The 22468-nt window shown below is 41.8% G+C and overlaps 1 protein-coding gene across 2 annotated transcripts in view; it reads left to right on the forward strand.

Moving 5' to 3' along the window:
• Positions 1-22468, forward strand: part of EPB41L5 (erythrocyte membrane protein band 4.1 like 5) — an 873454-nt gene that overhangs the window by 221893 nt on the left and 629093 nt on the right. For both annotated transcript variants that reach the window (XM_069224616.1, XM_069224615.1), the window contains exons 5-6: positions 1302-1380; positions 15066-15110. In XM_069224616.1, coding sequence (XP_069080717.1) covers positions 1302-1380; positions 15066-15110 — 124 coding nt within the window. The remainder of the gene's footprint in view (positions 1-1301; positions 1381-15065; positions 15111-22468) is intronic.

The following is a 22468-nucleotide window of genomic DNA, read 5'->3' on the forward strand; positions in this document are numbered from 1 at the left end:
AGCAACTTCATCCAGTTTATGTAGGGGGCACCAAGTCCCACTCTCTCCAACACCCTCCACACATACTCCCAATGAAGGGAGTCAAAAGCCTGTTAAATATCAAAGAAGGCCAGTGCATAGCATCCCTCCTGGGCTTGCAGTGTATGTATCACATGTGCCAAGTGCCGCAGGTTGTGTGAGATGTTCCTACGGGGAATAAACCCTTACTAATCCTTGTGTATCAGACGTGGGAGATACAGGAAAAGGCGGGATGCCAAAACATGATTTAGGAGCTTAAAGTCTATGTTCAGCATTGATAGAGGACGGTACGACCCTGACTAGGTAGTCCCTTCCCGGCTTAGGGATCAAAAAATCAGGACTTCACTCATTGAAGGAGAGAGTTCCCGTTATTCGTATGCCTCGGCATAAACTCCAGCCAATTAATCCAACAGTATAGCTGGGAAATATTTATAAAATTCTGTTGGCAGGCTATCCCTTCCCGGTGCCTTTTCCATTTTCATGGACTTCAGTGACACTAAAAGTTCCTGTTTCTTAATCTGGTCTCCCAGCATCTTTTGTTTTTCCTGGGATAAGGATGGCAACAGGAGCCGACTCAAATAGTTTGACATTTTCCTCCAGTTCTCCCGGTAAATATGGCAGCTCATATACTGTATGCATATGTTTGGCAAATGCATCATTTATGGCTTGTTGTCACATGACACCTTAGGCACTTATTCCCTGATTGGCTAAACTGTAGGGTTTTCCCTTGTCCAAATTTGCTAAACTTGGATGGTTTGAACTGCCTTAATGTTTATTAAAACTGAACACAGTCTGCTTTCAGTGCACTAGATACTCTTATAGATGTTTTGTATCGTATTTTTTGAATACCCAGTTTTCTTAATGTTAGTTTGCTAAAACTTTTTTCATTGCCTTTGTCAGCCCTTGGTGATACTGTGCCTGGAGAATTGTCTACATGACTTGGAACTTAAGTTTGTAATAAAAATGTGTTGTTTGGTTTTCCACAACCTTATGCTGGGATTAAATATCTGTTGACCTCGTCGAGCATTGATTCCATTTTGAGTTTTCCAAATAATTACATAATTGCCAAGAAGGTTCACCAACAACAAGGTACATGTAACTTTAAAAGGATGTATGATTTTTATTTGAGACCTACAGTAATATTGTAATTAGTGGTATTGTGCTGAACCCTATAACTGTGCAGCAATAATAATCCATTGTTAATGTGATGCTTTTTTTGCAAAACATGGATATGGTCATCTGATGCCAACCCTATATTTTTTTTGTATCATTTTTTCTTTTAGTTGGCCCACCATACTGCCTTCATCTGCGTGTGAAATTCTACTCCTCTGAACCAAACAATCTTCGGGAAGAGCTGACAAGGTACCAAATGCTGATTTCAGACCGGTTACGCGTATGTTGTTACTGTCCAAACCTGGACCTGCTTGGAGCCCTTTTATGGTTCTCATCTCCCTACTGTTTGGCTGAGATTGGTCTTTGCAAGCCTGATATTAATGTGTCCACTCAGTCTTCAGCTTTTGAATAGTCCTCATACACTGAACACAGCTGTGTCCATGTCATTCTTGGGCATATCAATACCACTATACTGTAGAATGTGCTACATAGTGTGCACCCTTTCATCGAGACTTTCCCCAGGTTCTGGGGATGCCATATTGAGAGAGTAGTGAAGAATGCCTGTTGTATTCGATTCCCTTAAGGAAGTGAATGGAACATAATACCTTTGAAATCAGTCTGGTTAAAGTAGAAGAGAACTGCAGTTCAATTATGATGTAAGACTTGAACCCTCCGTCCCCTTATGCATTTAAACGAGAATGTTGAGCTAGCTGTACATGAGAAATAGGGTTGAAATAACACGGATGGATCAAGGGGAAGAGTTACTGTTAACATGAAGCGTGTCTTCTCTTTAGCGTTCAAACTAAAATCGGAAACAACGAGATCATGTGACTGGAAAATAAAACAAGGGAACAGGGCATAACTGCTCAACTTAACTCAGTGGCAAAACTCTACCTTGTTATCTAAGTTTTGTAGAGAGTTTTCATCCGACAAGCTGTGAACAAGTGAAGATACACTAAAGTACACAATTAGGCTAGGGCTGGAATAGAAGTAAAAACGCAGCTGCTGTTTGCCTTAATGTGCTAAATCGATGATCCCACCTGCTGTTTACCTGCCTGTAATGAATTGCAAAATATCCTGCTGAAGACATATAAGTGAGCCACTGTCTTTTATGGTTTTTAAATATGAATAGGGTGCTACATTGGATTGTCTTTTTGTAGCAGTGTGATGTATTGTTAACCTGTTTAATTTCTCCAGTTAATTGATGTTGTTTGTCAATTGTATTTCCAAATAGATTGCAATGTTTGTTCTTTGCTTTGATATTGAAAAATCGCAGTTCCAAAGAATCTTAAATTGTGAATAGGATTTATCTGTTAGTCATTTTTGGTAATTTTATTAAACTCCATACGCTGCTTGTAGGACCATATATAATGATGGAAGATGATAAAGGAAGAGTAACTGAAAGTTAACGAGGCAACGAATTGCACCTTGTTACTGTATCCACAGTTCACTTTTCAGTGCTTTTGGGGGGGATATGGCCAAGAAAAGATCTGTTGGGGTGGAGGTGAGAGCATCGTAATTTTTGACTGATTTAGTCTTACCGGATGGTAATCTTTCTGTATTGGTGTATGATGTAACATTAAGTGGTGGGAGAAACAGGTTGTCTTTAAAGCTGCTGATTGCATTGGTTACTCACTTGAGTAGAAGGGAAAAGAAGCAGGAGATATTACATTTTTTTGCCTATCAATGCTTTGTGGTAAACTGCTCTTGATATTCAAATTAACGTCGTTTAAATCTCTCTGCCATTTGAAGGACTTTGTCTTCATTTACATTCTAGATTCAATTTAATAAACACCAGCAAGACTTTGAGCTGTTTCAGACAGTAGGTCATCAACTATCCATGACTTCTTTATCAGGAGAGCAAAGTTTCGCTGCAGTAACAAAGGACAAAAAAGAGGGATCCTCAAGAAAAACAAATGTTGCAGGGAAGGTATATGACATTGTGGAGTAGCAGCAGTGACGCAAAGATTAACAGCTGAAGTTAATGGATTCAGTTAATCCGTTCACAAGGATGGTCACAAATAGCAGTCAGAGACATAAAGGCACATACAGAGAACAAAATAGCCAAACGTATGGAACATTTTTAGAAGTCCCTAATTTAGATGTGTTTCTGAAATGACACTGCTGGACAACTGTAGAGAGGTGGGGGAATGTTTTCAAGTGGAGTAGGATAAGGTTGAATTACCCTGGCAATACACTCATAAAGATTGAAAGTGCTGATGAACCCCTACGAATGGACAACAGACTGAACTTGTAATCAGGGTTTAGTGCTATCACATTCATATGTGTTTGTTATTGTGCTGGCAAACCATCAGTGGTAAGCCATATGGTACCAAGTGATGGAATGTATAAACTCTTATTAGGAGCTTGCAGCAAGTTTGCTCAGTCCCTCATGTACACTGGAGAGTTTTGGAGTACTGGAGAAAAGGCAGGTGTACGTTGGCAAACTTTTTTATGGATGTTTGGAAATCAATTGAACAGCTACTCCGATAGAGACTTCTAGAAGCAAATTCCTTACTTTAAAATTACCCCCAGGGTTTTTTTCATGAGCAGCTTCCCTCTGGTGCCTCAAGGGCCATGCACTCCAAGACCTTGAGGGAGCCCTCTCTCAAGCTCCCTGCTGCTCGACGTGTGACGGTCTTGATCCCAGTCGAAAGGAAGGTTCACAGAGGCCAAGATCTTTGTCTCACTTAAAGTTTTCTTTGGGTAAGTTTCACAAGTGCAAGACGAAATCGAAGAGGTCTTTGACTTTACCATGTCCGTTGATGTCATGCAGCGAGATTAATCGTTCTAGGATTGGCTCCACGGTTGAGCCTCCCCAAGTTTCTGGGACCCAGAGCTACCTTTACCCACTTTGCAAGTTCTATGAGGCCATGCATTTTAAATGTGGGTGGCCCTTACCTGCTGGTTCTCCCAAGGGCTCCAGTGGTTTGGGAGGGGTTGGATGGGGGAGCTGGGGTTTGGAAGTTGCAGGGGGGCCTTCTAATTCTTCTCCAGCTGTTCCACACCTGGCTCCTGTCAGACCCCTTGGATCCACAGATGGATCCAGACTGGCTCTGCTCTTACAACTTTGACCTTCCCTGGTGTTGGTCCTGATGCTTCTGGCGGTGCCATCTCCATTCTCATCCCCAGCTCCGACACACAGCCGTAGGTGTATCACCATTTGGCGATTCCTGTGCCGACTGGACCCATGCCATCCTGAACATGCCTGTGCTTTATTCTTATGGGCTACAACTTGGCCAGGGTTGGGAGGGGTTTCTGGACCCTGATGAATACCAGCCCCTAGACCCCAATCTAGCCAGGTGTGAGGAATTGGTGGAAGCCAGTGAACTGGACCTCTCCAGATACTGTCATGGTCTCGGGGGAGGGAACCTTATTTGCTGTGGTGGTGAGGAGAGCGTCTGAGATCCTGGACCTTAACCTACCCTCAGTAGCAGTCAGCAGTGCTACATCCCGGGAGTGACCCCCTCAGACTCGCTTCTCCCATTTAATGAAGCCATCACTGATGTTGTGCTTGAGACTTGGTCCAAACCCAGTATAGGTGGTCATGTGAACAGGATAATTGCCTGCTGTCACCGCCTCACCCCAGGGGAGCCAAACTTCCTCAAGCAACAGCCTACCCTGAAGAGCATGGTGGTCCAAGCCTCCACCTCCCATGTAAATCCTGGCACATTCTCTGCTAGTCCACCGGTTAGGGAATCCAAGAGGCTGGTCACCTTAAGAAAGAAAATGTTTTCTTCCACCAACCTGGTACTGCATTCACATTCACGGAGTTCCTTTTGGGCCTGTTACTTCCACGCACAATGGGATTAGGTGGCACAGGTGCAGCTCATGGCCCCAGAGGAGGCCTAGGCCATACTTTCCCAAGCTATGTCCGACGGGAAAGATGCAGCAAAGTTCATGATTAAATGTGAGCCGGATACAACCAACCTGCTTGACAGAGCACTTTCTCCATAATTGGCCTTTTGGCAACATGCCAGGATGAGATTGACTGGCTTCTCTGAGGATGTCCAAGCATTGCTTATGGACATGTTCTTTGATGGCTCCCGTCTCTTCGGAGTCGAGGCAGACACAGTGCTGGAGCGCTTTAAGGATAGCAGAGCTACGACAAGGTTTTTGGACTTTTCCTGGCTCCCTCAACAACCCCCGTCCACCTTCCGCTCCTTTTGTGGCCACAGATGGGACTTCGAGCCATTGCTTTGCTTGTCCGCCACCATGAAGCGCAAGCTTTACAAACCCTGTGTGGTTGAGGTACCCACAGACCCCATTGTTCGGGGAGGCGGAAGTCAGGCCAGTCCACCACTCCCCCAGACGCGGCAACCTACAAGCCCCTTTAGTTTGCTCTCTTACCATCATGGGAACGCAGTGGGTGGCAGGATATGCCATCACATGTCCCACTGGATGCCTATAACATCACAATGATGAGTTCTTAAGATTGCCCGAAGGGGCTAATCCTTCCTCTTCATAATTACTCCTCTACCAGTGCCACCCACTTGTGACAGGCTGATGGAGGAGTATCTGACTTTGCTCTGCCATGAAGTGACATCTCTGTTGGCCATGGGAGCCATAGAGAGGGTGCTGACGCCAGGTGGTTGTCTTTGCTATTCCTACTACTTTCTGGTGCCCAAGAAGGATGTAGGCCTTTGTCCTATCTTAGACCTGCTCCCTCTCAATTTTTTACTCAAAGGAAAAGTTCAAAATGCTCACGTCCTGTCGACCGTGGACCCAGGGAACTGGATGGTAATGTTGGACAGTCTCATCCTGCCTACCCACAGGCGTTACCTGTGGTTCACAGTAGACACCAAGATCTTTCAGTTCGCTGCTCGCTGTGCTCCTTTTGGCGTTACCAGCGGCTCTAGTGTTTCACCAAGTCGATGACCGTGGGTGCAGCTTATCTGTGGATTTTAGGGGTGCCTGTTCTCGACGAGAACTGCAGAATATAAGTAATGGTGGCTAATGAACCATGATTCAGTAGCAGATCCCTCTTCGTTCCCCAACCAGATCGGACAGTGGTGACAGATGTGTCACTCCTGGGATGGGGCAGCGATCTGGGAGAGGAAGAGATCAAGAGGCTTCTGGTCTCCGGTGGAACCCAGAGTCCACATCAACCTACTGGAGCTCTGGGTGATCTGGCTGGCGTTGAAAGCCTTTTTACCCTCTATCAAAGGGAAGGCTATTGCTGGTGTTCATGGACCCCACCACTACCATTTGGTATTGCAACAAACAGGGTTGGGTGTGGTGGGGTTGTGGACCCTTTGTCAAGAGACCCTGCGTCTCTGGGCATGACTGGAACGTTGGGGCATTTCCTTGGTGGTACAACACATGGTGGGTTTTCTCAACGGCCAGGTGGACAAACTCAGTTTAAGATGCCTAGTGGATCATAAATGGCATCTCCATCTCGAGATGATGCAAGGTCTTTTACAGCAGTGGGGAGAACCTTGGTTAGATGTTTGCCTCCGCCAAGAACACCCAGTATCAGTGGTTTTGTACACTGGGGTTTCCAGGGTGGCTCTTGCTTCAAGACGCTTTTTGTCTGGAGTGGTGCTCAGACCTCCTGTATGCCATTCCACTCATACAACTCCTGCCCATAGTTCTTAAGAAGATCAGGAACAACTGGGCTCAAGCCACCCTTGTGGCTCTGGACTGGGCTCGGAGAGTTTGGTATCCTGAGCTGTTGACCATGATCATCAGTCCTCCAATCAGGCTGCCCTATCAGGAGGATTCTGTCGCAGGATCAGGGGAAGGTTCTCCACCGAACCAGTTGACACTCCACCTTCATGCATAAAGATTGAGCGACAACAGTTGACAGGTTTCGACCTTCCGCCCGAAGTCTGTAATGTTATCTTGGCAGCCAGCTGTTCCTGTATACGCCTGCCATTGGGGCAAGTTTGCGGTGTGTTTGCAGAGAAACCTATTGACCCTCTCTCTGCTCTTCTCTATCGGGTCCTTCTCTTCATCCTTTCTCTCGCTCTGGGCACCCTAAAGGTCTAACTTTCCGCCATCTTAGCTTTTCGGCGGTTACCAGATCAGTCCTCTTTCTTGAAATATCCTGTTGTAAATAGTTTCTTAGGACTGCAACACATTTTATCAACTTTGCACTTCATCATGCCTCAGTGGGACTTTAATCATGTCCTAACTTTTGGTTTTGTAATGGACGCTCCGTTTGAGTCATTAAACAAGTGTACCCTCAGACTCATTACCATCAAGACAGTCTTCCTGGTGGAAGTAAGAGCTTCCCGGAGGGTCAGTGAGCCTCAGGCTTTGTCACCCAATTCCCCATACTTTAACATCTACCCAGACAAGCTGATACTAAGCACTAGGGCCTCCTTTCTGCTGAAAGTAGTTGGTCCTTTTCATGTAGACCAGTCCATCATTCCACCTACTTTTTATGCCCAAACACATTGTTTCAAGGAAGGGAAGTGACTTCACTGTCTGGACCCAAAAGGAGCATTGTCGTTCTACCTTGACTACACAAGAGTTCTGGGTGGACAACCAACTCTTTGTGGGATATTCCGGAGCAAGGAAGGAAAAGGACGTGCAGGAACAGATCATCTTCTGATGGATCGTATTCTGCATTAAGAACTGCTATGCATTGGCCAGGAAGCAACCGCCTAAGGGTTTGTGTGCTGTTTCCACCAGATCTAAGGCTGTGACCACCGTGTTAGCACGCAGAGTTCTGATCCTCGACATCTGGGAGGCAGCAACATATACAAAACACTGCTGCCTTTACAGTCTGGTCTGTCGGGACATGCACTTTGCTTGTTTGGTCCTGCAAGACTTTAGTGTGAAAAAGTTTCATAGACCCCTTTCTCGGGCGGTGTTGCTTGAGCATCTATACTTAGGTAAGGAATCTGCGGCTAAAAGTCTATCAGTTACTTCCCTCCCTTCAGTAATGCCTTATCTGGTAAAGAGACTATCTACCTGCAGATTCCTTACTGCCACACCCATCCTTTTCGCTCTGCGAATGGATTTCTAGGGACAGGGCTGTTCCCCTTTCAGGGCCCTAGTTTTCCACACCAGTGGTCAGTGTGCTTAATGGCTCAGTGCTCCTGGCATGGAAAGTCACAAAATAAAAACGTCATCTCCCTGGGTTGGCATCTTTGTAGGCACCCCCACGCATGTCGCTTCCGGATCAGACAGTTCCACGTAGAGCCGATCAATAGCACTTACTGGAGTCCAGGGGTATTGCTCACGAAAACATTTCTGGATCCAGTCTGATGCCTGGGAATAATTCTAAGGTAAGGAGTCTACAGCTAGGTAGGGTTTCTATCAGATAAGGAGTTACCAAAGGTAAATAACTTGTTCTTCAATTATTACATCATGTAAAGCAGTTTGTGAGCTATAATGTGCAGTGTAAAATATGAATGACATTAACAATAGACAAGGAGCCACAAGGTTCATATTGTGTACTGAAAGTAACCTTATCTCTTGGGCTTGGTGTGCTTTAGAAATGGATATTTACATAACATAACCTAGGTGGAATTAGCCTAGAAGGGACAAGTTGGTTAGAGATCGGCTGTCTGTTGTGTAAGTTTCCTAGGAGGACTGAAGCATGCAAGTCCCATTTTCTGCTAATCAATACACTTTTGCCACAGAAGCTTAGCTTGTCCCCCCAAAAAATTGTTTAATTTGTAAAGAGAATATGTGGCCTTATTGCACAATTGTTTCCGGCCAAGGCATGATTTTGAGGCTCATAAAAGGGTGCTAGATTGTCCTTGGCACAGGAATGACAGTAAGTGAAGGAGGGCATACCAGAAGACAATTCACTAGATCCCACTTGGAAGCGCTGGAAAGATGGGTTTGAAGTGCAATGTTGTGGTTGACCGTAATCCAGCATTTTACAATGTGAGAAAGATGATGATTTCTTGTGAATAGTGGGTCTGAAGGCTACACACTTCCACATATGATTAATGGAAAGGACCTGCATTTTATAGTATGCCTGAAACACTACCAGTATAAAATACTACTATTTGGTATTGCAGCCATTGCCATTACACACCTGAAGAATAAATACTGTATATGTGTATTCATGTTTATACAAGTGGAAAATGGTGCAGTGTGAGGAATAGGTGAGAAGAGCAATACTGTATTTGTCTGGGTTTCACAGTTCACAAGAAGAAAGCAGTTTTACAACTCTTGCCAGAGGTAAAGTACCTGAAGGCAAACATATAGACTTGAATGGTAATTCAAGTATCTCTTACATAGGAAGAATTGTGTATTCACGATGACGAGATCTCCGACAATGAAGAAGGTTATACAAGTATTGTGTATAATATCATGCATTCAAGCTGTCTCACATTACAGAAACTGGGATGTGGGTGTTAATGGAAGTCTTAAGTCCCACAAGAAGTGTATTTAGACCAAGGTGCTACAGATGTGCTCAAATTAAGGTCAGTAAAGTGAACTTTAACATCATTCAGAAGGGCGATTATGAACAAGATGGAGCTGATCAAGTCAAACAACATATCACACAGTATTATGTAGGAAACATGGGCTCAATCCCATGAGTTGTTGACTTGTGCTTAGAAAAAGATGTTGGGTAGCTTACTTTGTATGGGGAAATCAGACAATTTAGCAGATAAACTGTGGACACTTCAAGGAAGTCTGCAGGAATTTAATAGCTCTTTATGATTTATCTATTTCAGAACCCAACTCGACTTGTGTAATTTTAATTCCAGGGTTTGGCAATGATGAATGAACTTGATGAATTTTATTCATACATTTAATGTTTTAAGTTATCAACTTTTGCAACCAATATAAACTTTTTAAAAGTTGTAGTCATGAAAAACACTTCTTGGTTTTCTGTTGAAATAAATACCCAAACGTTTCACCAGGTGAGTTATTCAGAGTATCAAAAATGTGCACTGCCTCATTTCACACTTTCTGTAGATATCAGCACTTAGAAAATATGATCTTTAGGCCTAGAAAAAAGCATATTTCTGACATTCTGTTACCATCTTTCTCAGTTTACCAGGAAGGCTCCTAGGATCGGGCAGAAAAAGGTGTGAAAAGATATGATCATATCCTGCAGTAGAACATGAAAATGGTTTAATATATTGATGCATAAACAGAAGTTGTTAACAGACTGATGTTAAGTAGTTGTTGTATTTGTGCATTTCAGGAAAGGAATTGGCTTAGCCTTCAAGAACTGAAAATTTAGTACTGCGTAGAAGTGATCTTACACAGTGAACCACTTTTGAGAATTTTGCTGATGCAGGCCTTGCTGAATGGGTGTCCTTCAAACAATAACCTCCTCATCTTAGAAATAATTTAGAGTAGTCCCTCCATTTGACATGAAGTATGGTTGATACATGAGCATACTTGATGGAAGCACACATTTCGAGTGGGATCCGTCAAAGCAAAGACTTAGGCATATGCAATTTGAAAAAAAAAATTGGCAGTGTCTGACACTTCAAAAGTTGGCCTTGCGCACATCCCTAGATTGATAAATTTAACATAAATGTAATGTATATATGGTATGGGACTTATTCCTTTGTTATATTGTAAAGTTTACATTTGGTCTACAGCTTTTGGCAGTCCTGACATGGGGATGGGAGTTTGGGTGACAGGTTGTTTCACACAAGAAAAGTCAATAACAGTGTTGACGGAGACTGGGATGTTGAACTGTCTGTGGGCCAACTGATGGAGAAGAGGGAAGACGATATACCAAATATGGCAACACATTTGACAGATTCCTGCCCCATATATAGCATTATGACTTAGAACGTATGGTGTATGGCTACGTCTAAATGCCACCAGGTGTACTACCTACGAATCAGGCAGATCCACATAGCGTACTTGAAAGAAGCCAACATGACTACCACAAAGCTTATTATACTCAACCACTGCTGGAGAGGTCAGATTGTTGGCACCTCCTATTTGGCATACGCACAGGGAGTACTTCTCTGGGTGGCGTAGGCAATGCAGTTGGCAATTCGTATGTAAGATGGTGGGCTCTGAAGGACACTGTTGTGGTGAAAGGGTCACTAGATGGAGCATCAATCACATGAGTGGTGCTGGCCAATTGCAATTTGTAGACAAGCTTCCCCCCACAATGATAGACGACCTGAATGTGCCAAAGAAATGAGGAGGGGACTTTAACTGTGCACACCACATTACTTTGGATATGTTACTCCACCTATTACACAGTACTTCAGGAGCCATAATTGCACACATCTTTGTAGACTGGCTGGGACACAGCCGCCAGCTGAGCATGTGGTGCTCTGTGCGTCCGTGCATCCCCTCCCAAGGGACTATACATTATTTTCATCAGTCGACCAATACATGTTCAAATGGTCTTTTCCTCTGTAATTCTAACAAAGTGCTGTTTGTTTCAGCCATTGAATATTTAGGCTTCATGCTTTCCAACAGTCCCCTCAAGATGACGATACACTGGGTAGATGGCGCGTTCCTGTACGCACCTGGAGGTTTTACACACACCGCACACCATACACACACCCCTACTCCCCCACACACACACCTTCTCTCTCTTTTCTCTTTCTCTTCCTTTCTCGCTTTCTTTCCTTCTTTCTTTCGCTCTTTCTTTCTTTCTCTTTCGCGCTCTGCCTCCCTCTTTCGCGCTCTGCCTCCCTCTTTCGCGCTCTGCCTCCCTCTTTCGCGCTCTGCCTCCCTCTTTCGCGCTCTGCCTCCCTCTTTCGCGCTCTGCCTCCCTCTTTCTCTTTCTCGCTCACTTTTTCTTTCTCGCTCACTTTTTCTTTCTCGCTCACTTTTTCTCTTTCTCGCTCACTTTTTCTCTTTCTCGCTCACTTTTTCTCTTTCTCGCTCACTTTTTCTCTTTCTCGCTCACTTTTTCTCTTTCTCGCTCACTTTTTCTCTTTCTCGCTCACTTTTTCTGTCTCTTTTCTGTCTCTTTTCTGTCTCTTTTCTGTCTCTTTTCTGTCTCTTTTCTGTCTCTTTTCTGTCTCTTTTCTGTCTCTTTTCTCTCTCTTTTCTCTCTCTTTTCTCTCTCTTTTCTCTCTCTTTTCTCTCTCTTTTCTCTCTCTTCTCTCTCTTTTCTCTCTCTTTTCTCTCTCTTTTCTCTCTCTTCTCTCTCTCTTCTCTCTCTTTTCTCTCTCTTTTCTCTCTCTTTTCTCTCTCTTTTCTCTCTCTTTTCTCTCTCTTTTCTCTCTCTTTTCTCTCTCTTCTCTCTCTTTTCTCTCTCTTTTCTCTCTCTTTTCTCTCTCTTTTCTCTCTCTTTTCTCTCTCTTTTCTCTCTCTTTTCTCTCTCTTTTCTCTCTCTTTTCTCTCTCTTTTCTCTCTCTTTTCTCTCTCTTTTCTCTCTCTTTTCTCTCTCTTTTCTCTCTCTTTTCTCTCTCTTTTCTCTCTCTTCTCTCTCTCTTTTCTCTCTCTCTTTTCTCTCTTTTCTCTTTCTTCCTTGGCTGTAGCGCTCAGACGCTGATAAACCAAAAATGAATGCTGTCAGAGACCAGACTGGAGAAATTCATAACACACAGGCAGACTTTTTCAGTTACTACAGCTTCTTATATAAGGAGAGGGAGAGCCTCTATTATAAGACTACTCAGATAGGTTACCAATCCCGTGACTTGACCCCTTACAATGCCACTCTCTTGATGAACTGTTGATGAGGTCAGGCTTGTAATTCACCAAATGGCACACAGGAAAAGCCCAGGGACAGATGAGCTTCTTCTTGAGTTTTACTCAATCTGTTGGATGATCCTTGCCCTAAGGCTACTCCAGATGTTTCAGATTGCAAGAGATAATAGTGATTTACCCACATCCTTGTGGACATGCTGATTGTGGTCCTTTCTAAACTAAACCGTGATCCACTGCAAGTGTGCTCCTACAGGCTGCTCTTCCTTTTGCATATGGACTGTAAGATCCTTGGAAAGATAGTCACAAATCAGTTGACGCCGGTCTCTTAACGCGCTGGCACACCACGACCAGAATGGCTTTATCCCAGGAAGGAATACGTTTCTCAATCTGAGGAATCTTTTACCTTGTGAAAAACTCTCAGATCTAGCACCACATACAGAGCTATCCGTAGACATCGTAAAAGCCTTTGATATGATGGGCTGACTCTTCTTACAGGGGCTCCTACTCCGAATAGGACTGGGACCCTTAGACATTGCAGTGTATTGACTTTTTGTATGCTGACCCAGTCGCACGGGTAGAGAAGTTTAAGCATGTTTTTTGGGTTGACATGGGCACCAGGCAGTCGCCTGCTCTCACAGATTATAGTCACTCTGGCAGGCTTCTTTAAGCAACAGGGCACACAATGGGGGGGGGGGGGATACCTAGTGGAAACATGTGGATAGCAGTCTTGCTCTATATAGACAGTTCCCTGGTGTATCTCAGACGTATGCAGGGACCTGCTCCAGGTGAAGGAAGTGCTGGACTCATTTGGAGCAATCTCTGGCTTGAAACTGAACTGGGTGAAGTCTTGCCTGTGTCCTCTGCGAAGACTCTATGGAACAAGAGCATGAGGCTCTCCACCACTTAGGTTTAATGTGGCAACATTACTTCTTCAGATATCAGTTGGTAAATGTCTATCATTCAGATGACGATTTAGAGCAAAAGAACCCGGGGGTGGTGGTGACTGGCGTGCACAACCTGGTGCTTACTTCAGCTACAGCACGGAGGGACTCAACAGTGGGATGCATGGACGCATAGCTAGACAAATTGGCGACAAAGCCATACAAGTGTCACCTTGAGGCCCTGCCCCACCAACTGCTATGCTGTTAAATGGCTTTTTTCAATAGCTGACAAACAAGCATATGTAATCACGTACTGGATCTTGGTGCCCTACATCCCACCCTCGTGCACAGTGACCAAAGCGTTACTGCTTTGAACCCAACCCATGTGCTCACAATGACTCCCTCCCCCATCCGAACAACATTGTGACACTTAGTGCTTCTATGCCCTCCCACGGACGGACGATAGATAGATTTCACTGGATTTGTGTTCTGTTTATGCCCTGTTTAAAGGAAGGAAAATTGTTTAGGTTATTATGAAACACAGATGTTGATCCTGATAAACTAATACTTGGGCAGTCCTACTACTATCTCCCACCGACCATGAAGGCTGGTGGAGAACATAACTGAACAACTTTGGTAACCAGAGGCATATGGGATCACGCATTAGATATATGTTAGGAAATATATATATATGCTCTGTATCTTAGTATTACTGTACTACAAACCCACACCATGCTTCTAACTTTGTGTGTTCACTTCAAAAATTCAAAAGAGACTATGTGGAGGGCACATACTAGTTCAGCATGTAAAGACAACTGTTTAGTAACGTTTCAACAAGTAGTTAAGGGCAAAACTAACAACAAATCAGGAATATCAAAGTGGAGTGCAATCACTTAAGTCATCGAAGTAGTCAAAAGACGATTTCAGCTACATTTATCTGTAATACCCATTTACTAGACTATTGCAGGCCAGCTACCATCTGTGGCCGACCTCTTTTTCATGGGAAACTCTGGTCCTATGTGCTGTATGTCGAATTCATATTAAAGAAACGAAAGTACGATACTGTACTTTTGGAACTTGATAGGTTGATTTAATTAAGGATGACGTTTAGAACTAAAGGCTGGCTTCAACAAAACTCTTGAATGTTAGCATCACTACAAACAGCCCATAGTCTACACCCTGTATTACTTATTGCAAGAAATACTTTATACGATTCTTCATACGCCCACTAAATGACAGGATTTATGCACCAGCTACCGCAAACCTTTCATTAGTGTTTTAAAGTAGATTGTGTTTTTTTTTTTTTTTTTTTTTTAAATCTTATACAAGCTGCATTATTCTCCAGACCTCACTCTTGTTGCTGGACTGCTATGTTGGCACAACTTAGAAGTCCTACCTTGTCCTGGTTTGATACCTAATTCTGTTGGTGGTTCCTTGTGATGTTTAATTTTCACATTGCTCGGCTCTTGTAATTTAATCTTTTTGTTCCTTTATCTCTAGGTATTTGTTTGTTCTCCAGTTGAAGCAAGATATTTTAAGTGGCAAGTAAGTTATTCCTATGCACGTTTTTCTGCTTTTTGATTTATTTTATACTACTGAATTTCAGATGAAGTCCTGGATCGTCTAGCTTACAGGGATAATTAAGATGTAGATTTGTTTTGTTTTTAAGTAATGACTGTTTTGTATGTCTATGCAGTTGAGGACCAAAGGCTGGTGGTAGAGTACAAAAAACTTGCTCAGTCCATTCCATGTTTAAAATGGAGCAAGACAAGGCCAACTGAAGCCCTTTGCTAGTGGAGGTTGCTTCAGTATTCCTCAAACATCACGGGTCATATTGCTGAAGAGGTGGGTTGTGTTTAAACTATAAACTATATTTTGAGTTTTGAAAACAAAAAACCATGTAAACGTTACTAGACATCTTGTACAGCAAGATGCTGTGCGTAACATATTAAAGCAAAAGTAGGCTAATGGGAGTGATACTAAAAGATTGTTTTTTTTTTCTCAGTCCTTCAAACACCTACATATTTTCTGAAAATAAGTCCACAGTAGGGGTTAGATAAATCCCCAAAATGTTTTAATAGGCTATCCATTATTTTCACAATATTTCAGTAGGTAATGGGAATTGGTGTATTTACTAAAAGAGAAGGGCTGTTGCTGAAAATATTCCATAATATTGTCTCAGTGCTGTTTTGAGCAGCTCCTGTCCTTTATCATTTGTTTACATTTCACTTAGCATAGAGGCCTATGGAGCAAGCCTGCCTTCCAGAAAAGCTGATCCAAAATTAGAAACCTAGTGTTTGTTTTAAAATCCAATTGTATGTGTTTTTCTATTACTCTTCTCCCTGAATTGATTCATGTTTGGCCTATGGGTAACTTAGAGGGCATGGGTGTGTCATTGTTTATGGATGATTGGAGCAACTTGTCTGGAAGGCAAGTCCATTCCCTAGGTTTTTATGCAACTTGGAGAGCGCCGAATTCTAACGTAAACTAAAGTTAAAGGGATATGTAATGTTATCAATTCACAGACTACTTACCTTCTGGAAGTGGCCCACTTTAGCCTATTTATTCTAGAGCCTCTCTTTAGATCTCGTGTTCTCTCCCTCCGATTGATAAAAACACAACCAGGTGGACATCACATGTATCAAAATGATAAAATTACTGTAATTTGAATGAACTACTTAAGACTTTAACTACATCTGACCACAGGGGCCTTACACCCCGAACAGTTACTCTGTGTGTTCACTTTTTTCCCAACATGAGTTTGTCTTTCTGATTCAGACCAATGTTTCACATTTGCAGTGTCTGTGTCTTGACCATCCCAATCAGTCAGACTGTGACCACACCATGGCATATACCCACATGAAAAACATAATCCACCACATCCAAGATAAAAAATAATCTGTTTCGGTCAAGCCTTTTTTGTTTTCTTATACTTAAAGATGAAACTCTATTTTGCAGCCTTGAAAAAACCTCAAGCCTGCTTGCCATGAGTGGGTGAAATTTGTGTTGGCTGTAATACTCTGGTACAGAAAAAACAAGAATTAAAGAACTCAACAACAAAATATGCAGCCTAATCGTCAATTCTTTATACTGTATATATTGGTTTGTGGTGATCTCATTTCTCAATTGGTTATTATATCCTGATGTAAAATTCTTAATGCAGACATTCCCTTCCTTATCCTTAAACTATAAAAAGTTTCCTAGAAGGAGTAAAAAAGAGAAACACTCAAGGTAGGCACCCATGTACATCTGGAACTTAACCATAGTGCTCACTAGTGAAAGGACCATTTGAATCTGTCACAAGGCTGATCTAAAATTTCTAACTCTAAAGACAGTCTTTGGGTAGCAGTCACATCAGTCCAGTTTGTAGAGCCTGTGAGCTACAAGAACTTGCCACTCGGGTATCATTACTTAAAAATACATAAGGACAGGGTGTTTATGAGAATCACCCCACATTTTCTTCTCAAAGTGGTGTCACTGTCATGTTACTCAAACTATAAAGCTATCAGCTATTTTTAAACAGCCAAAATCATTTACTAAAAGCCTTGCACATGCTAGACATCTGGAGAGTGGTCATGTTCTACCTTAAGGAAACAAAACATTTAAGAAAGGAAAAGCAGTCTGTCTTCCTTGCACCAAAAAGAAAAGGGATTCCACTGTCAAAGGGAACCATTGCACAAAGGATACTGCAGTCAATTCGAACATGCTACTGCAAGGTAGACCCGACTCTAGTGGAGAAACTTAAAGCACGCTTTACGAGAATGAAGGGAACAATCCTAGCTTTTCCGTCAAGTATTTCCATCAAAGAAGTCTGTATGGCATCTACCTGGTTCTCCATTGCACAACTTCAATAAACATTATTACTTAGACATTTAAGTGGAAAAAGGAAGATTAGTTAGGACACAAAGTGCTAAAAGACATTTTTACAAGTACTCATTAATGTCTAGCCAGCCATCTTAAAGGAGACGCATATAGCTACAAAATCAATGTGCAGCTTGTGAAATCTAGAAATGATTCTGACTGCAGGTTACTTATCTGTAGCAGTAGTTAAGCATCATGAAAATTATTTTGATTGTCATGCTTTGTATTGTCCGGAATTCACTTATTTTGGAGCAAAAAAACAACTAATTACACTTGCTATGAAGTGTTAAGACTACAGCAGAATATGGTGTTTCTTTATTGTATGGCAGGCTGGCCGTTGCCTGGAATCCCAACTGTTTCCGCTTCGTATTTCAAGTTATAAATAACTTGATTTGGTTTATACAAAAACATATACGTTTCACAAACCCATCAAACAAAAATGTTAATCGTCTAGTACATGAAACTAACATTGTTTATTAAATTTATATTAAATCATGTGAACCAAATTCTAATGCTTTATTATAAAATCTAATAATTAAACCATTCAATAAATCTACGTTGAGAGAATAATTTAATCACTTAGACTTTGAGTTTGACACTAGATTATGTCAACAATTGAATGCATTTGAAACGAGCATTTGCAATACAATGGGTCGCGCGTTTGCTAGAGTAAGAGCTATTAGGGTTGTAATCTCCTAACCAGACTTTTCTTGCCACGTAACTGAAAAGTAATACAGTTTCACAAGAGAGACGATTTAAAGCGCCACACCATGAGCGTGAAGGTGACTAATCAACAAAAAGACCGGTCTGGTGTCAGCTTTGCATGGTAATAATGTTTTTTTAAAACTGTGTAAAACCTTGAATTTGTGAAGGAGCGCTAGGATAAACAGTAGAATGAAACTGGTAGTCATTAAAAGGGCTCTATTACTGCCCAGCGAGATAGCGCTGCCAATGAAATAAAGAGAAAAAGTAGTCCAGAAACCATATGGAAACCATGGAGCCTCTTAGGTTTTCAGTCTTTAGCCAGTGCTTTCGAGGAGGGCTAAACACCGGAAAAGGCATGACCTAAGCATGCCTTTTTCTAATGAAATGAAACTAATTTTAAAAGACAAGCCTACGAACCAAAGAAAGTGATGGGCATGACCTGTGTTAGTGCGTCAGACCTTAATAAGTAAACTTACAAGGGGACGCAAATAGGTTGATTAACCTTTTGACTCGCAGTTAAGATGTTTCCACCATAGATCCAGTACATGCATATCAATAATTAATAACACCAATAATCAATAGAAGTCAGTTATTATCACACACCATGATCCTTCAGTCATGAATAGCCACACCTTTTTAGTAAGTTAGAATATTTATTTCCCTTTATTAACAATGCTATAGTCACGTAAGATAATCTCAAAATCAAATGATAAACATACAGAAACATCAGTGGCTGCCCAAAGCTGCGAAAGAAACGTAATCTAATCAAGGCTTGAATAGTTACACTTTCTAAGGTTATGGTGCAAAGTAATAACAAGAACAGTTGTGCAAACGATATCACATACATTTATATTCAGCAAAGGAAAGACATTGACTTTTACTCCCTATAGAAGACTCATCAGTGAGGATCCTTCTCTAACAGATTAGCATTAGCATGTTGGGCTTCATGCAAAAAACTTTAGTCAACACAAATTTAGAAAACATTTACCTATGGCTCCATCAAAATAGTGCATTTGGAAAAAAAGAAAGAAAAAGCAAATAGCATAACAAAACACATGCGTAACAGTATACCTCTCCTCAGTGGATCGGCAAGCTAAGATAGTGTTCGTCATCAGGACATCATTTTGGTCAGCAGGACATCAGGATTCAGCATCAAAGTTCAGGAAATGTAGTCTTTAAACAATTCAAAAGAATAGAGGTAAGTTGGCTCATTTCTGCACACTGTTAACGATAACAGACTTTTTAATGCTCCCAAAAACCTAGTGTGTGCCATTATCGGCTCAGGGACCTTTTATTAAAATGTACCATCTGCCTGACTTAGTCTATGATGCTATAGAATCATTGGTGCCAACCCTGCCTCTTGGTATTGAGTTCTCTTTCAAAGAAGTGGGCAAAGCAATTCAGTCCAATCCTGCGAATAAAGCCCAGGCCTGGGTGGGGTGCCTGTGAATCTATACAAGTTGGAGGTGGTCAGTTTCACTCTCAGATTCCTGTGTGATTGGCAGGTTCATCCTTAATAGATTAATGTTGTGGGTCACTGATAAACGTATTATTTCTGCTGTGCAGTGTGGGCTTAGAGCTGGATTGGGCACGCAGGAGCAGTCCCTCAAACTGCATTTCCTAATAAGTAAATATACAATAACCAGAAGGAGCCCTGTTTATTTAGCCTTCGTGGATCTCTTGTGTGCATTTGACAGTGTGGTCAAATCTAAATTATGGGCCATGTTAGAGCCCCTGGGGGTTAAAAGTGATTTGCTGTCTAATTTTTTTTTTATTTATTTTTTACAAGCACTTTATTTATATGTTACATCATCTGTTTGCATTCACCGTTAGGCCTGAATCTTTGTGTTTTGGTTTAGGACGAGGAGTGCGGCATGGGTGTGTCTTGACGCCTGTTCATTTTTATTATATGTTAATGGACTATACTCAATCTTAGCTAGTAAGGGAGGGGATATGCCAATCGTGAATGGTCTGCCTGTCCCTTTCCTATATGTGGATGATGCAGTTTTAATGTCTTAGGCCTAGCCACCAATTGAAAAAAAAAAAAAAACTTTATGGCTTTGTGCCCAGAAAATCTTAAGTCATGATGCATTGCGCTCCATGGTACCCCTATAACAAGAACGCATGAGTTTACTTTTCTGGGGTCACATTTGACTCACAGGGGCTGGTGTGCCTTGCCCAGAGAATATTGAAGTTTTGACACTCCTTTGGCTTTTTGTTTAGCATAGCCTCAAAAACTGAAAAAAGAACCTATTGTGCCACTCAGATATTTACAAAAAAGAGAGTGCCTATCTATCCTAACTTATGGCTCTGGGCTGTGGTACTACAAATCTGATTAAAGCTTGCAGGATGAGAAAAATAGACTGTGCAGGTGGATCCTTGATGTCCCACCTAGGTCTTTAACATATTCTTTCCATGAAGAACTTAGGCTGCTCTTCATCGAGGACTCTATTAAGCTGGCCTCTTTAAATTTGTGTTGTTTCATCTGGTGTAATCCAGAGGCTAGTTTTAATAGGGGGATCATTACTGATTGCCTCTCATGCAACAGGGGTCATTATATCCTTTATTTAAGATATATTAAGGATGTCTCTAGTCAGTTAGAGGCACCCTCTATTTTTAGGTCGAGCATGCAAGCGGGTTGACCTGTTTGTAAGTATTGTTGTCTTTTAATCACATCATGCCCATCACTTTCACTCGTGGGCTTGGCTTTCAAAAATCATGTGTTGTAATTGGTAAATGCTTTGTTTGTCTTTCCTTGAGGCTGTTTTTGTCACTCCTTGCAAACTGCCCCTTTTACATGGATTATTGCACGATTGCCAGTATACTTCAGTGTCTGCGAACTATTGTTTTCCATTTGTCTCCCCCCTATGTACTGCATGACGCCCATGGCGGTCCCAGCGAATGAGCACAACAGCGGGAACTCAATCAGTGGTATTGGAGCGCTGCTCATATTGTTCACAGTTACCTAATCAGAGTCATTTCTTGTGGCTTTCCCCTTAAAAGACTTGAACTTGGTAAATGCTTTGCGTAAAACAGAAATCCTCAAACCCAAAGCGGCTCTCTCGGCACAGAGAGCTGATACTACAATATTTACTGCGCTTGGGAAAACTTGATCCATAATGGTTTGCAAGCATTCTTTTTCACAAAATGTTGCCAAAAACAGCCTGTAGTGGTCCTAGGACAATGGAACCACCACCAAAATGTTCAACACAACTTGCCCTTGATGTCTGTCATCTTTGGGTCCCTAGTATGTTAGAGGGGACCCCAAATTAATAACTCCTCCCGCCTTTCAGTGTCTTTTTAAACATTATCTTGGCTAGAACTTTTGTTTTTCATCTGGAAATAACTAGTGTTTTAAAGGCCTTGCTTGTAATATAATTGTTATAGGCCTGCTATCTTTGAAAATATGTAATGCACTATGCCTTCTATGGTTACTTTGCATTATTTATTGCTATTTTCTTTTTGCATTATTTATTGCCATTTTCTTTTTGTGTGATTGTGCAGTCTTGGGGCTAACTATATACGTATATGACAATATTTCTTACAAATGCTATTTTCACTGTGATGTCTTCTAGTGGCTGTTCTAAGCATTACAGTCGTATCAATACATTAAAATGTTCATCAAATGGAACTTTGCCCCATAGTGCTTTGCAGGGCATAACTTTTACAAAACACTTTTGTTCATAACTCAGCCCGTTGTGGTCCTAAGACAATGGGACCACCTTCAAAGCATTGATCACAGTGTGCTCATTCTGTCTACATCATCTCTGGGCCCGCACACGATGTATGTTAGTGGGGACTCCAAAATAACCCCCCACCCCCGAGCATTCAATGTCTTTTAAACTTTCTCATGGCTAGAACTTTCATTTTATAGCTATGAGACGTTTTAGCTAGGAGAAGTTTTGTTTTAAATGTCTTGTTTGTAATCTCATTCTAGTAGGCCTGCTAGCCTTGAAAATGCTCTTTAGGGGCTAAGTATATGGTTACGCTGCATTACTTTCGCTTGTTCAGTTTTAAGGGGGTTGTGTCCTCTAGGGGCTAACAATATGGTTACATGACCATGTTTCTTACTAATGATATTTTTGTTATGTTGCCCCATAGGACTGTTTTGACTATTACTCCCTAATGCCAGAAATGTATTTCTGATAAAGGTTTATATGATAATTGTATGTGTTAATAATCTCTCCTTATTACAATTATGACCATGATTCAGGCCAACTTAACATCCTTATTACACAATGACTGTTTGAACACTCTTGATGTGACCCTTCTAGTTAATTTCTCCTCTTTGGCTGTCTTATGTCTTTTTTGGGGAATTGTGTTAGCCAGCCAGCAAC

The sequence above is a fragment of the Pleurodeles waltl genome, chromosome 3_1 (assembly GCF_031143425.1).
Source record: "Pleurodeles waltl isolate 20211129_DDA chromosome 3_1, aPleWal1.hap1.20221129, whole genome shotgun sequence".
NCBI lineage: Eukaryota > Metazoa > Chordata > Amphibia > Caudata > Salamandridae > Pleurodeles > Pleurodeles waltl.